Below are 16721 nucleotides of genomic sequence, written 5' to 3'. Positions count from 1 at the left end.
TGTTTGTATGTGTTGTAAGAGGAAACTATGTTGTGCATCACCCAGAGCCCTCTAGGGGTAAGGCGGTATATAAAACCCACAAATAAATAAATAAATAAAATCCGCAGGAGAACTTGCCTTCCTGATCTTCTCCCATCCACAGGGTCACTCTCTTCTGTTCTTCCACTCGCCTCCTCTACTGTCTGCTTTGACCCATGTGCTTGCTGCCTGGTGGAGAAACAGAGGGACATTCAAGACTTAAGAGCCTTTCTGAGAACTCAGGGGCAGTTCGACTTCAGCCCATCGGGTTCTCCTCCCAAGGACCCTTGGTTGCTCTCTGGAAGGAAGAGCACACAACAAACCCTGTAGGCAATACACCAAAATACATTAATTATTCATTAATCAGTTACTAAAGTGATCTTCACTTCCTCCACAACATCCTTGGGCCTCTTGTCCAGACCTTCATCTTCAGTCCTCACCGGCACGGTTTTGAAGCTCTAAATGGCAAGGATTTGGGCCCATATCACCCTCATTTCCTGTTCTGACCAATTGGCTACCACTCCCCATTGACCCTGCCAGACTGGAGAGATCATACCCAAGGACCATTTTGTGGATGCCCTCTCCTCTTCCCCACCTCCTCCTGTTGCTGCTAGTCTGAAAGGTGCCCTGGGCTTGCCACTCCTCTGGAAGTTAGCAGTGTTCCCCATGGTAACAAGGCCTCCTTTGTCAAAGCTGGCACTATGATGTCACAAGAACCCAGAGGTCTTCTGCTGCTAAAGGTCATGGAAATAAACCCCTCCCCATCATCCATCACAATGGTCTCACCACAGGAAAAAGATATGGGTGCGCAGACCATGCAGCCACATAGCCCAAGAAACCCACAACAGCCTGAATTACAGGATTCTTTTAATCTGAAGATGCTAGAGGTGGAACCGGGACCTTCTGCCATTACAAAGCGAATGCTCTACCTGTAATGAGCACCTGAGGGATGGCCTCAATTGGCTTTGTAACTAATAGGCGCTCAACCATCAACTTCGAGTATTAGGGAAGAAGGAGGGTGGCTTTGATATTAAGAATGTTTCAACACTTCTTTGCACTGGGACATGTCACGCAGGGTTCTACCGTAATGAGAGTGGAGCTACACTGGCTTGTTTGCCACAAATACACCAAAATTCTTACTTGTTTCATACCATGGGATCCATTTTCCCCCCTCTGACACATAATACTAATAGCTTGAATAAATATTGGTAATTTGGTCTTCAAGGTTGCCACTGGATTTCTGTTTTCTTTTGCTTCAACCAATTGACAAGAAAGTATGCAAAATTTTAAATATACTAAATGCCAAGGTCAATTTTATCACTAGAAGTGGCGGGATGCAAACATACATATCCAGTCTATGACATCTTACACACAGAGATCCTGCAATCCCCAATCTCTCGGTATATTTTTCCACTCTACCACAGGTGCATTTTGCTTGAAGTAGCTATGTTATAATGAAAAGAGATAGATCCATGGCGTCAAGAGTCCACTTTAATAACCTTGAGCCATTTATCCATGGCTACATGGACTTGCATTTTGCTTACTCCTCCAGGCTAAAGCACCTTCAGACTATAGTTCATGCATCTCCACTGGCAGAACTGGCACCTCTCTACCGCCAACTCCAAGCCACTTCTCCAGAAATTCTGTCTTCTTCTCCAGCACCAGCTTCTTCATCCAGTTCCCTAAGCCATGATGAAGCCTTGGTTGCTTTCATAGCAAAGGAAGCAGCAAGAAGCTGCTCTCGTGGTCCATCAGGTACTTTAGTGACCGCACTAGTTAGTAGGTAGGCCTATGGAAAACATGGCGACCAACTGGACCCGTGCTGGAAGCATTAAAGAACATGTCTGTAGATAAGGTCAGCAACTGGCAAAAGGACTTTGCGGATGAGTAGCTGGAGATTTTCTGGTGGCCTTCAGCCATATCAACAAAAACTTTCAGGCAGGATTTGATTAACTGGAGATCATTTGGAAAAACCTCACCATCTTCCCACTGCTTTTTGACCTTCTCCAGGGCTTCCAGTCCCTTGATGAGCATTTTCCTGCTATTATCCAAATCATGCCCACTTCAAAATCTGGGAACCTCTCTGATAACTTTAGATAAGGTTACCAGTTCCTGGTTGGGAAGAACCTGGAGTTTCTACACTTCCCCTGTCTTGATTGCCTCCCTGCTATCATATGGACAAATTCAATGGAAAAAGTACACAAGAAGCAGTGAGTGTGCTGCCTGCTGTATTCCCACAGTATCCTCCTCTGGGGAGATGGATTCCATGGCTTCTTCCCCCTGTTCCTTCATCTGGGGGTGGTTCTATTCTGCCATTTCTGCTATGAAAAATACATACCCAGCACAATCACAGGGGTGAGCAAGAAGCCACTCCCAGCCCATCTGACCCATAGAGCTTTCCAGGGCCTGCAAGATCCCTGGCAAGAATCTGTGAAGATTAAAAGGCAGTTAACCAAGTGTGGATTACATCCCATAATTCTACAAATTTTATGCTTCAACAGTAGTTGGAAGAATTGTCATCATGTTGCACAGGGGTTTTGTGTGTGTTCTTTTCAAGAGTTTTGACAGGTCCAGTGTTTTCAGTTATTTATAAAAATAAAGACTGTTCTGCCTGAGATTTTGTAGGGTTAGTCACAACATGTGTTGACAAACCAGTATGAGATGGTTCCATGACATATTCACATACCGGACTGGTGCAGTTTTTATACATGCATTGTTTACATACTGATGCTTCTCTTTTCTCTTCAGAGGGGTGTACAGCATCATTCTCCCCATAGTCTAGGAGACTCAGCATGCTGTAGCAGTTGAGCATGGTGGACTTTAATCTGGAGAACGGGTTTTATTCCCCACTCCTCCACATGAGTGGCAGATTCTTATCTGGTGAACTGGATTTGTTTCCCCTCTCCTCCACATGATGCTTGTTGGGTGACCTTGGGCTAGTCACAGTTCTTTGGAACTTTCTCAGTCCCACCTACCTCACAAGATGTTTGTTGTGGGGCGAGGAAGGGAGTCTCCTTGAGTCTTCTTACAGGAAGACTCTCCGCTAGGGTGGGCGGGCCATGTCCAGATGCCGGGCCTCCTCCCTCCCCTCTCTTGCATGCCACCTCTCCCCCTCCCCTCCCTCTCCCTCCGCTAGGATAGGTGGGCCATGTCCAGATGCTGGTCCCCCTCCCTCCTCTCCCTTGCATGCCACCCTTACTCCCTCCCCTCCCTCACTTCCCTCCCCTTGCATGCTCAGAGTACATGTTTTTATTAGCTTCTTCAATGCCCCCACTAGGATGCATTGGTTTGTGCTTGTTACAGGTGGCAATAAAAGTGTAAGTAATGCTACAAGATGGATTAAAATTAGAGGAAGTTTCATCGTTATTCTCACCACTCTGAGATAAATGATCAGAAGTCAAGGGAGAAAACCCAATTTGAAACAGGCATTATAAAATCAGCTACCTTGTAGTTGTTGGCTTTAAATGCAAAGAAGTCCTCAATCTTAGATTGTTTACCCCATTTGTTTTTAAAGCCATTTCTTGACATAATGTGATTATGCAGTGATTAATTTTAGCATTTAAGTTCACAGTAGTTGTGGGCAGTGGTGGGATTCAGCAGGTTTGCACCACGTTGGCAGAACCAGTTGTTAAAACGATGCTTGTAAACAACCAGTTGTTAAATTATTTGAATCCCATGACCAGAACCGGTTGTAAAATTGTTTGAATCCCACCGCTGACCCTGGGGAAATTGTTTCTTCATGCAAAAGAAGAACATGATTTGGTAATGGGGAAATGATTTGGTAATTTTTCAGTACCTAGCAATTGATAGCACGAGATATAAATCCAATAAAATAAATAATCTTATATGGTTTTGATTTCTTATTAAACTGCCCAATTGCTCTCCTGTGTAGAAAGAGTTGTAAACTATTTTAACATTGGTCTTGGTATAAGTAATTGCTTGTTAACTAACCATTAGTGGTAGACTAATTTACCAGAATTACCACGATGTTTTTCTTCAAGAACAGATTAATAAGAGATGGTCTACCAGTGCCTAGAATGGGTGTTTTTTCCAAGCAAAGGGAGGGACAAATGTGTGTGCACATTAAGAAAAAAAGCCTTAAGTTTTAATTTTAGAGAAAGAAGGAGAGAGTGTTGGCTGAAGATGAAATATGCTCAGGTCAGAGCGCAGTATATCTCTTTCATCCTCTGTGGGTATAAGATCTGACAGCAAATATGCTGCTTTATAGCAGTGCCTCAGCCTCCATGTTTCTGTAGTAGCATATTTGTAGAAAAGTATCTAGTTCTCTTTCAAAGGATGCCAAACTATAGGAAACTCTACCGAGTTTTTTTTATTTCTTGGGGAACTGAGGAGACCTAATAATATTTTATATTAAATGGTTTCTTCAATTGGGTTTTCCCATTGATTTCCTTCCTTTTATCCGTTAGTTTTCTCCTTAGTTTCTCTTCTCTTCTCTGTCTGATGCTACTTCAATTTTGCACTGTTTTGCTTCTCTATATTTTGTCTTGCAAAATGGGAGCAATATTTTATTATTTTAAAAATAAAATATCTCTAAGATTACATTTGAAAATACCTGGTAAAAGGCAATAGAGCACACACATTAGTACATTTTGTGGGTATATACTTATTTGTACAGTTGTATTTGTGCCCCGTGGCTGACAGCTTTCACAGACTATTTACCATGAAGGTACTTGAAACTCTCTAATATATGAGTATAGTTGTGCTATGCTTGCAGTTGTTTCTTTAAAATTTCATCTGGCTGTTAGAAACATTCACACTAAGGTCAGTTGCCTGTCAGAGTAGATCAGTAACTGTAGCTAAACTATTCTTAACCTGTTCCCAAAGGAATGGTTCAGATTGTTTTGGTGATCTCAAGTGAATCTTCCATTAGGAAGGAATAGAGAAAAAAATAATCGCCTGTAAGTGCAAGAAGGTCTTCATGTGCTTGGGCTCTGTGGCATATCCTCCAATCTTTGCACTTCCTTGAAACTCCCCAAACCTATAAAATCTTCCAGTAATATCTTCCTTTACTCGCTATTTCACTTTACAGAACCCTACCTATGTAACTTTTCCTATGATGATCTTTTTACAAAATCCATACTCTCCTCTTCTGTCTTAAACCACTCTAATATATATCCTCTTCCACTCACATCCTCTTCTCTAATTAGAAAACTTCCCACCCAGCTCTTTGTCAGCCAAAATCACTCCAGCTTCCTACCGTTCAAAACTGCTTGTTTAGAGCTTGCATGCACAATTCATAATGTTTTAGTGCATTATTTACACTTCTTGCATGCTTGATTGTGACCCAGCTAGTATGGTTCTTATCCATAGATACTTCTGCTTTGTGTCATGGAGTGAACTAAAGTACTCACAGACTTTTGAATATTAACACATCAGAAATTTGGATTACATCAAAGGATTGGGAATTAGGCTCAGACAGATCAATATGTTTGGGAACCCTGGGGTTCAGATTTCCCAGTTCCTGTGCTCCCTGGCTGCAGGTGGTGGAACGACTGCCTAGAACATCATCCATTCCTTCTTCCACTATCTCTCCACATCTTTTCTCCCAGGGACCTTGGTTGCCAAAATAGGATGGTAGGCATCTTGAGAATTAAATTTACCAGCATGTGCCAGGCATCTGGGGAAGAAAAAAGGAAAAGAAAATGGAGGCAGAAAGAATTTCGCTTACTATATTTGACAGCAATAGGATGTAAAAGAATGATGGTGAGCCTTAGCAAACTGTGAAAACTTTTATCAGCAGTTATTATACTACGAGGTTTTTTCAGTTGCTTTCCAAACAGTTTGTAATGCTGAATTGTTCACAGCTACAGCATAGTCAGCAGATGTCTGTTCTCCATCTGAACTGTCTACAGTGACACCCTTTTCTACAGTATTTTTTCAGCCACCCAATTTTGAGAAATCCTTCTAAAACTTGACTCAATTGATCAAATGGTAACATCAAATATAGTATGTCAGCTTTGGGTTCCTTCTCATGTTAGCAAGTATTTTTGCAGAGCTATTTTTTCCTATACTGTTAGTGTAATATGAGAATATTCAGTCTCCCAAGGCCATTGTTGCTATACTTTCTAGGAAGGGTGTTTCTGGAATGTACAGGAATCTCAATGTTGACTACTCTTATTTAATCTTGGTCTTTTCTTTGTTATGCAAGTGGATGTGTAATTCTAACAAAAAGGGGCCCTTTCTTGTATGAACACGATTACAAACCAGTTTTCTGGAGTCAGTCACTTGTGGAGATGTTTCCTAAACCATGCTTTAGACACTTGTAAGAGGGGATGCTGAAATATGTAAAGTAAATGAGATCACCAACATACCGTGATTCAATTCCTATTTTTCTTGCAAACCAAGTCCTCTGGCCAGATCATCTCAGTGTTTTGTTCAAAACTTGACTCATTGACTAAAGCACTGTGGCTAAGCAGATTTGTGCATTCATAGTAGTGGCTAGTACTCCAAAGTCATGAGGTAGTGTAAGAATGCTAATTGTACAAATTTATCCCAAATCAGGGCAATTCATCTTCTGTTTCTATTAGTTTCCACTGTGGACAGTGTGTGCCAGTAATAGTCTTGCAACAAGCTCCAAAATACATCTCTTTCATAAATGTAGACATTCCCATGAGGTTGTACAAGTATATGCAGGGAGAAATGAACCAGAGATTTCAGTGGAAATTAACATTACCATAAGTTACATGGAAACTAGGTGTGTGCTTTCAGCAAAAGCCAAATGGGGAAAAAACTCCTTAAAAATACCTTATTTTTGTCACCGGGGGGGGGGGCGGGGGGGTTGGTTTACACATTAAAAAGCTGGCAATGTAAAGAGATCTGAAAAGTGAATCCCAAATCATGCTGAATATATAAGCAGATTTAGGTTGCTTAGGATGTGGTGCTGACCACTACTTGCAACTCCACATGGAACTGGGGGGCAGCAGGTTCAGAGTTGAATTCCATGTGGAGTTCGGAGTCAGCTGTAATTTTTCTAGTTCAGGTTTAATAGACTCCGACTTTTTCAAACCCCCTCCCCAAAAAAAGCTGTTAAGGGGATGCAGCTTTTTTCAGCTTTGTCAAAAATTTATGGGACTATTAAACCTGAACCAAAAAAATACTGAAATAAAAAAGCCATTCACATCTAAGGTCCTGTCCGCATGGACCAATAAACCTGGGACAACCATGGGAAAAACCCCATGTTGGGTGGGAATTTCGCACGGTTCCCGCCCCAAACACGGGTCTAACTCATGCTATTGGCCACAGGGTGAGTTAAATGTGCAATTCTTTCATTTTAACATGCCTGACAGCTGTGGCCAAGCAAACAGCTGCAGCTGTGAGCCACATTAAAACATGAGAATCACACATAACGCGATTCTCAAAAACCCTTTCCCTGGTTCTCATCTGCGGAACCATGCATGGGAAACAGGCTGAATCATGGCCGGGGGCGGGGGGCGTGTCAGTTCTGCCTGCCTGCAAAGCTGCACTTCACAGACAGAGAGGGAAACAAGAACACAACAAAGAAAAAGAAAACAAAGGCACTTGTCCCAGCCAATGTGCTGGCTGTCCATAGGACAGCCAGCTGTGCAAAGGGGCTGGGGCAAGGGCGGGTTCATGTAATCCATACTTCCCCCACTTTTATTGACCCGTGCAGAAAGGGCCTAAGTCTGTGGTGGCGAACCTTTGGCACTCCAGATGTTATGGACTACAATTCCCAACAGCCCCTGCCAGCATGGCCAATTGGCCATGACAGCAGGGGCTGATGGGAATTGTAGTCCATAACATCTGGAGTGCCGAAGGTTCGCCACCACTGGCCTAAGTAGTTATACTCACTCAACTGCTGGTTCTGCTAATGCCTTCCTCACTTATGGTGAGCAAGAAGCTGATCCTTCAGTACTCTGTTCAGATGCATCCAAGTCAATTTGAATGAATCTAATTTGTACAATTTCACTGGAAAGAGAACAGCTGGAAAAAGTACAAATGAGGACAAACAAGATGATTAAAGGGTTGGATTATTTTTACTTTGTGCCATAGTCGCTGCATCTTGATTTTCAAATCATGGTATTTAGTGACCTTCTCATGTTCTTTTTCAATGACCCTGCTGTCACCAGGTACTGCTGTGTCAATGATGGTCACTTTCTTTTCTGTGATCACTTTGACGTCTGGTGTATTATGTGCAAACACTTTGTCCATTCGGATTCAAAAGTCCCAAAAGATCTTGACCTTCTCATTTTCTGTTACTTTCTCTGGACAATGTTCTCATCAGTTTTTAGCTGTCCTAATGTTGTAATTCCTGCATAAATTCCGGTGGATCAACTTGGCCACTGAGTTGTGCCTCTGTTTGTACTCAGTCTGGGCATTCTTGATGTGGACTTCAGGAGCAATTCTGCTGTAGGCAGCCTATTTTGTTAAGAGTGTCACATCTGCCTTCTCAAGTAAGATAGCTCACCCCTCTCCCATGAGGGACTTCACAGAAGACACAGTGATAAAAAAACATGGTTGCACTGAACTGTAACTGATGTTCATCGAGTATTCTTCTATACAAGCACATATCACTCCTACTGTCCTCTCTCTGAGAATTTCTATTCTCTAGCAGTGACCTCAGAAAATCTCTTTGAATCTCTTGTTAGCTTTCTCTTCAACTACTTTTTTATAGTTTCATTTCTTAATAAGTTAAAATCTAAAGTCACCTGGATTATTCCTGAAAATCATAAATATAGTTGACCTTTCTTTCTTGCCAATTGCCAACTCTTGCATTTATCAAAAATCTGTATGAAGAGAACAAATGTGGCATATGATCTTAAATAAAAATGGGAGATCAGCAGAAATCACCTTTCCTTTATGTATTTGTTTAAACCATAGATTAACCAACTTTCTCCCTTGTGGAACTCAAAGCAGCTTACAATATAAATAAAACATTCTAAAAACACAATAAAACAACAATTATAAAACCCATCAAAGTCACAGTTTAAAAACTCCAACTAGGACAGCCACAGTCCCACGGGGGTGCGAATCCACTCTTGGGAGCAATAGGGTGACCATGCTGACAGATGCTCCCTGCCTGGGGCACTTACCTTGGAAGAAGAGCAATCCAAGTGGCATTCAGTTGCTACCTCCACTCCCAGGCACAGGAACGCAATGCAGGATGCTACAGCAGCATCCCTGCATGGCTACTGGCACAGCTGGGCCAGTCTAGGGGCATAGCTTGGGGAGGGACTGACTGTATTTGACTGCTCATAATAAAAGTCAAACCAAAATGTAATCATAAATAAAATTTTCTTCAGTTGCCTCCTGAAGATCAACAATTAGGGAGACAGGTGCACATCTCTGGAGAAGTTGTTGCATAATTATGGGGCTGTCACCTGCCAGCCAGCCTCAACTGGGAAGACAGGGGCACACCATCTGTACTTGCCTCCAGGTGGCATTTCCTGCAGCTATGCCACTGATTACACAGCTGCCACCACAGCACAAGGGTCTTCCCTGTGTGGCTGAAGGTAATCTGGGGCAATCATTTTGTATCTGGTTCCTCTTTCTGCAGCAGCCATTCTATCATAAATTCAAAGGTGCATGCCCATGGGCTCAAAAAAATTGGGGACCCTTAGTTTAACCATTGGAGACGATTTTCTTAGTTTTAAGTTCAAGACTAATTTGTGTTGTTACTTTGTGTTGTGTTGTTACTTTTCTAGGCTAATCAGTGTGGTAACATTTATTTGACATGAGTTTAGAACCTGGGCCAAGACACTTTGCAATTTCAGACAGAAAATAACTGATTTTTATTAGATATTCTAGATCTGGCAGTCTTTGTGGTTAGTACCACAAAAAATGACACAACTGTGTCTCCTAAGATAGATTTTGCTTCATTCTAAAAAGAGGTAGGCTGCCACTAGTCATTCCTGGACAAATTAGCATTTAAATATGTGCAAAGTATTCTGTTCTATAGTGTTTGCTTCTGAAGGCAGCAGTGAATAAACAAAAAATGTTGAGTATTTAGGTCCTTCTCTCCCTCGGTTCTTCTTTCTCATAATGAATATGCTGTATTCATTGGCTTCTGTAAGTAACATTAGCAGAAGGTAGAAGAGGGACTGCCTAGCAACCAACAGAAGTCCCAAAGAGAGGTGGAAAGGAAGTGATTTTCATGTAATTATTCACTACTACAAAAGCTGTTGTCAGGTAGACACTAGAAACATAGCTGTTTTATTGTTCCCCTAACCTACTTTTAATCTTTTTAAGAATCACTTCCATTAAAAAAGAGGGGGGAGCTTCATTCAACCATTTTATGTCTAACTATTTAAGTTCTGTTTTCTCTCCTAAGGATGCCTCTGCTGAGAGAAACTGTGTTGTTAAAAATTCATGGGTAGTAAAACCTTAGAAACAAAATGCTGCGCTTTTTATACACAATGTGCTCATATTTTGTTTTGCTTTATTTTGCTGTTTCATTTTCACTTCCAATGACATGGCATATTGAATGGGTGATTGTATGTACACATCATAATGAAAGGCTTGGATTATTTCGGAAAAGGTTAAATTTATTTGCATAGAATCATTCCGGAGCTCTTTCGAGACTAACAATTCCACTAAAGAAATAATTTGAGTTTCAATAGTGCTTTTCAGTGTTTTTGTTTATTTACTAACTTTATTTATAGCTCCCTTTTTTCAGCAGAGACCACAGGTTTGCAGAAAAAGTCTGCTGACTCTGATGGAGTTAGAAAGTTACAAATATGATTTGAAATATGGTTTCAAACATGATTTGCCAGCAACTTAAAAGGGTTTCTGACTTGGGATTCACAGAACTAGATCCATGGTTCCTTGATCCTGGAGATAGCTCTTACATTGCACTTTTTATTCACTGATCCTTGGTGTCATTTATTTAATGGATTTTTCGGTCACCAAGTGAGAGTTGCAGTCATCCTCAGAGTTCAGAACATTTTTGTTGAAAGAGATGCTGATAAGTGTTTTACACTATTAGATAAGATGTATGCTATTGTTAGTTGGGCATCCCCATCCAAAGAGCCAGGTGCTGAATGTGGCCACTCTGCCCTGCTGTTCCCAAGGTGGCTTTCCAATGGTGTGGGCAGGCAAAGAACACAAAAAAGCCTCTCCGTATCTGGAAAGCCTCCATCAGGCTGAATGGACTTCTTCTTTCCGAACTGGTCTCCAGCATTGAACTTAATGGACTTACGCCACCAAAAAGGCACTGACTTACTAGAGGCAACACCCAGGTAGTTTCAGCTCCTCCCTTAGCCATACATCTGAACCAGCGCCACTATGCCAGTGGTGGGAGCTCAAGTATGCTGGCATGGTGCTCTGCACCCTGTTCACAACCATGAAGGGTAATGGTGGTCACCCACCAGTGGATCTGCCTCTTCACCAGGGCAAGTGCCCTGGGTAGGGTAAATCTGCTAGTGTAACCCCACACCACCTCTGACAGTGGATTCAGTCTCTTCTATGTAAAGCTGTGACTTGGTTTTAAAGTTATCTCTGAATTAGTTTGTGTTGTTTGTTTTATGCTGTTATAGTTCTAACATTGTATTTGTGTTTATAGGTGCTCTTAGCCATGTCGAGAATTGTTAAGCTTGTGCTGTAAATACTATCATGGCCACCTGAACATGGTAGCAAAGCTAATGCAGAAAATTCTGTAAATGGGTACGATTCTCAATGAGAAATTAATGTACCCACAAAAGCACTGACATTCAAAATAGATATCTTGGACTGAGAAATTATTAACACTACTAAATAGTAATAACAATGATTTAATCAAGAAAAATCAGGGTTTTTTTGACAGATATAAACTTTAAAGTATCTTGTAACTTACTGGTAGGTATAGCTGGAAAATTTGACTACAGAAGTCTCTTGCAGAGGTTTATGAATTGTCTACAGATGTTCCTCATGTGGTTTTCAAAAGTAAATCTTGTCGCTACTTTGGCTTAATTATTGTAATATTTTTTGTCTGTAGGTCTGGGTGGATGCTGGAACACAGATATTTTTCTCTTATGCCATCTGTCTAGGATGTTTAACAGCCCTAGGCAGCTACAACAACTATAATAATAACTGCTACAGGTAATGTACAATTTTCTTCTGTTCAGCAGATCAACATGCATAATTTGGATGTCCATATTAATTTTAATGGAAATACATATAAACACATAGATGCTCATTCACACATATTAGTTCTCACAAACACATTCAGAGGATTAAGGCCTTATGTGATTTGGATTGTTTTAAAATTTATTTGTGGCAAATTGTATGTTAACATACAATGACAGAAAGTGTTTCTGGCATATAATAAACATGCAGGAACATACAGGTAAAGTGCCATGTATTTCTATAAGATGCATACTTCATAGCTTATAAATAATGTATGAAGCAGCCCTTCAGATGAAATTTTGCATCTTCTCTCATTGTTTGAGCTGTTCTTTTTTTTTAATTACCTCATTCAGATGTTATATTTCTATGGTACCATCTCCCCCAAGCCTGGCTTATCTAAGGCTTTATTTCAGAGCCTGACTTGGAATCTCCCGTCTTTTATACTCCTGTTCCACCAGCTTTCCATTAATCATCTTCTTGATTTGCACTCAAGCATTTAATGTTACATATCAACTGCAACTGAACCAGCTTGTAATAGCTGTTACCACAGGGTATATAAATACATTGAAACTAACACAGAGATGAAAAATAGTAATAAATGCTGCATTTCCCACTAATTCGCACAAAAATGCATCTCGCTCTCTCCCTTTTTAGAGAACTGAATTTTTGGATACAAGAAGTGAATAATTCAGCAGTGCCAAAACCCATTTTGTGAACATTGTTTCAAGCTCAAAAGCTGTTTGAAAGCAGACTATAGGCTCCCTCTAGTGTAAATGTTAATGCTTTCCATCTTTAGTTCTATAACTGACAGTATACATTACATTACTTGCCTCTTGTATTCACTGTTCTAAACAAGCTTTGTACTTAAGGTTACTACTTTTTCAGAATGAAGTAAACAATCTCAACAATTGATTCTGGGATAAAATGGTCTCAAACTGCTCATGAAAAAACAGCTTTAGTTTAGATGCTGTATCAATGATATGGTACATCATTGCAGATTTATTAAATTTTACTAGAGTGATATGGTCCCTGTGACCCACTGAAGTCAACAGCCTGGCTGCAGCGTTCTGGACCAATTGAAGTTTCTACACACTTCTCATGGGCAGCCCTTTATAAAGCAGACCATAGTACTCTAAGCTAGATTATCAATTTTGATGTTTGTAATTAAACCGGATAACAATATTGAACAAACTGTAAAATCTTGTATGTATAACGTAACTTATAAATTATAGCTTGATGCCTATTTTGCAGCCTTGAGATTGCTAAGATTTTTTTCCAGACAGCTTTCTGTCTGGAAAATATAACAATGGGACATACCACAGTATGAATCCTTTCATGGCAGCAGGGAAGCTTTTTCGCTTCCATCCCTTCCCAGTCTCAATCTCCTTCTGATTTCTTGATTGCAGTTTCCCTTTTTGGTTTATGGTTGAGCCAAGGAATAGACAATCTTTAACGATTTGAGTTTCTTCATTGTTAACTTTAAAATTAGGTAATTTCTCATTAGCCATTACTTTTATCTTCTTGATGTTACATTGTAATCCTGCTTTGGCAATTTCTCCTTTAACCTTCATCCGTAGTTTTTTTTGTCTTTACTGTTTTTCACCAGTAATGTAGTATCATCCGGAAATCTCAAATTGTTAATGTGCTTTTGCCAAATTTTCCTTTTAACCATCTACATCTAATCCAGCCATTCTTATGTGTTCAGCATATAGATTGAATAGGCCAGTTATTCGTAATTTCCTATCTGCCCAGTGCATCTGACTGCAAATCATTTTGCTTAGTCCTGACCTTCCCACCAACTGACAGCACCTTTACATGTTCATGCAATTGGTTGTCCGTACTTTTTAAGCATTAAAGGGAGTTGTTCATCTCTTTGTAAGTTTTGTGTACAAGAAGGTTTTGAAGGAGGGATATCCAAAGGGATTTGTTGAGATATAACAGAAATTCAAACAACAAGAGAAAATGATACAACACATTTTTCCTTTTAATAACATAAAAATACATATATGCATCTTGCATCACCGCCCAGAGCCCCTTGGGGATGGGGCGGTATAAAAGCCGAAACAATAAAATAAATAAATAAATAAAATTATGAAAATACTATTACCCAGACCAGAATGTTTTTAGTTGGTTTATGCATTCTTATAAACTGCCCAGAAATTTGAATTTACAGTCTTCTTCAAATGGAAGTGACTCATTTCCAGTCAGACAGACTTGTGGCACTATCCAAAGGGAGGGGATTCGCCTGCAGGAGTCGCATGTAGCTGCACCAGTAGATTTACCCTCCCAGGGCACTTGCCCCAGTGGAGGGGCAAATCCACTGGCATGCACCTGCTGTGGCCCTCCCTAACACTGGGATGCACAGGACATGGTGCCAGCATCCCAGCGCTCCTGGCGTAGCTGGGTTTTGGTCAGGGGAGAAGCTGATGTTAGTCAGCTTCCTCTTGGCCATTTACCACCTCAGGCTGGTGGCCAGTACTTTAGGCTTAAGCCACTAAAAAGTGGTGTGAGTCTGTTGAGCCCTATGGGGGTTACTAGGCGATGGGGATTTTTTTTCACTTTGCAAACCTCCACACACAACCAGGAAGCCTCTAGGGGAGCAGCATGGCAGCATGGCTGCAGTGCCATGGCCAGCCACTGGCAGCTTGGATGGGGCTATAGTAGAACTTAGAGGACTCAGGCGGTCTCTGTCATTTCACTAGGTGAAATCTTTTTTTCAGTATAGACATTATCACATTCACCGACATTATGTTTGAAATTAAGGCAAAATTTGTTGCTTTGTTCCTTGTATATATTGTACTGTTTTAATGCAATTTTGCAGCTCAGCTCTATTTGCTTTATTTCTAAGCCTTATACTGTTATATTTTATATATTACACTATTTAGTGGAGTGACTCAAGTTTTGTAGTCAAATTGCATTCACGGTCATTTGTTTTGTACTTTTTAAACATTGTTTTAAATTGGGCAAATCACCTTGAATCTTAGTGAGAAATGTGGAATATAATTGAAATTAAGTAATTAGCTTGTTAAGTGACTGTGGGTAATTAGGTGCTTGAAACAAGAACACACTGTATGCATGAAACTTATAAAAGAACTGTCAACATGAAGGGTCATTTAACATATACCTCCAAAAGAAACACTGCATTGCTAAGCAGCTTAGGAAGGTAGTGCATAGGAGCCTGGGTACAGAAGAAATGCAGGTGTAATTAAAAAATCACTTCCATTAGCATGGGCTGTTGGAACAAGGTCTTCACACCACATCGAAGTGGGGGCAGATGCAAGAGAGTTCAAACAGAGAGCATGGTTTATAACAGGGGTAGGGAACCTGCGGCTCTCCAGATGTTCAGGAACTACAATTCCCATCAGCCTCTGTCAGCATGCTGGTAGGGGCTGATGGGAATTGTAGTTCCTGAACATCTGGAGAGCCGCAGGTTCCCTACCCCTGGTTTATAGTATTGACTGGAATATAGTATTCTTATCCTGTTTTGCTTTGGAACTGGAGCCCACAAGATATTTTTTATTATCAATTTATATCCAGGCCCAATTCACTTCTCCCTACATGAGTCCTTCCACCAGTTGAGGTATGACCAATGTAACATCCTTTTTAATAAGAATCCTATTGTTTTTGCTGTGCAGTTTTTAATAAACTTTGCAAGACAAAGATGGAAAGAAAAATCATTTTAAAGGGTAAAGCAAGGATCAGATCATTACTGATGGATGGGGTGATATCACATTACTGTAGACTATGTAACACAAGGTGATTTGTCATTGCCTTTGCCAGAAGGCTACACTTTATGCCTAGCAATCTAGGCACTCATTTTACCAACCTGGACACAACCAGTATTTAATTTGATTGCTGAATCAAAGATACAGAAAATTTGAGACAACAGTGCAATACAGGCATCAATTACAATAATATCACAGCTTAATGTTACTGCATTACTTTTGTATTAATTACAATGCCCAATGCTAACTTATTCCAAATTACATTTCTCCCATGTGGCTAACCCAGATCAACTCAACCCAGAGAAAGGAGATAGTTGAGAGGTTTCCCAAAGACAGGTCCGGAAGATGCATGGGATAAATGGGATACTTTCAGGATTAAAAAGGGAACAAGTACTGAGCTGGGTGTGAGATACAATGGGGACTGATCAGCTGGCTTTAGGGCAGAGTGATTAAGAACAGAAGATCAAAAGCAAAAGAATTTGGAACAGATAGAAAGACATGAAGGGTTAAAATTGGGAAGGAGAGCAGAATAGGAGAAACACTAGGCAACCACAACAGGATTGCCAGGTTTCAAGCCTTGGTTTCTGACAGTAGAAGGCAGGTGTGAGTCCTTTATAAAAGACCAAATCTGCCCAAGAAAGGGCCCTAACACATGTACCTCTGACCTTTTCCTGCAGAAACTCAGACTTCTGTGCTGTTATGGTAACCTAGCAATACTCTATGAGGCCATCTGTTTCTTAAAAATACAGGTTTAAATTTTTCTGCAAATCTGGGACTTTTCTTAGATTTGCAGAAACATCTTCTTGTCTGTCCATGCTCCCAGTATCTACATTTAAATATCCATGCATGGAGCCATGTTATGAGCTAGATATATTAATATTATACATGAAATAATCC

General features: G+C 40.6%; 1 protein-coding gene across 1 annotated transcript in view; it reads left to right on the top strand.

Moving 5' to 3' along the window:
- The window catches only part of SLC6A11 (solute carrier family 6 member 11), a 139287-nt gene that overhangs the window by 98359 nt on the left and 24207 nt on the right, over positions 1–16721 (top strand). Inside the window, exon 8 of the mRNA XM_048487871.1 lies at positions 11969–12072. Coding sequence (XP_048343828.1) covers positions 11969–12072 — 104 coding nt within the window. The remainder of the gene's footprint in view (positions 1–11968; positions 12073–16721) is intronic.

Source organism: Sphaerodactylus townsendi, linkage group LG03, assembly GCF_021028975.2.
Source record: "Sphaerodactylus townsendi isolate TG3544 linkage group LG03, MPM_Stown_v2.3, whole genome shotgun sequence".
Taxonomy (NCBI): Eukaryota; Metazoa; Chordata; class Lepidosauria; order Squamata; family Sphaerodactylidae; genus Sphaerodactylus; species Sphaerodactylus townsendi.
Note: the sequence above shows the minus strand (reverse complement) of the source record. Positions and strands in the feature narration are given on the sequence as shown.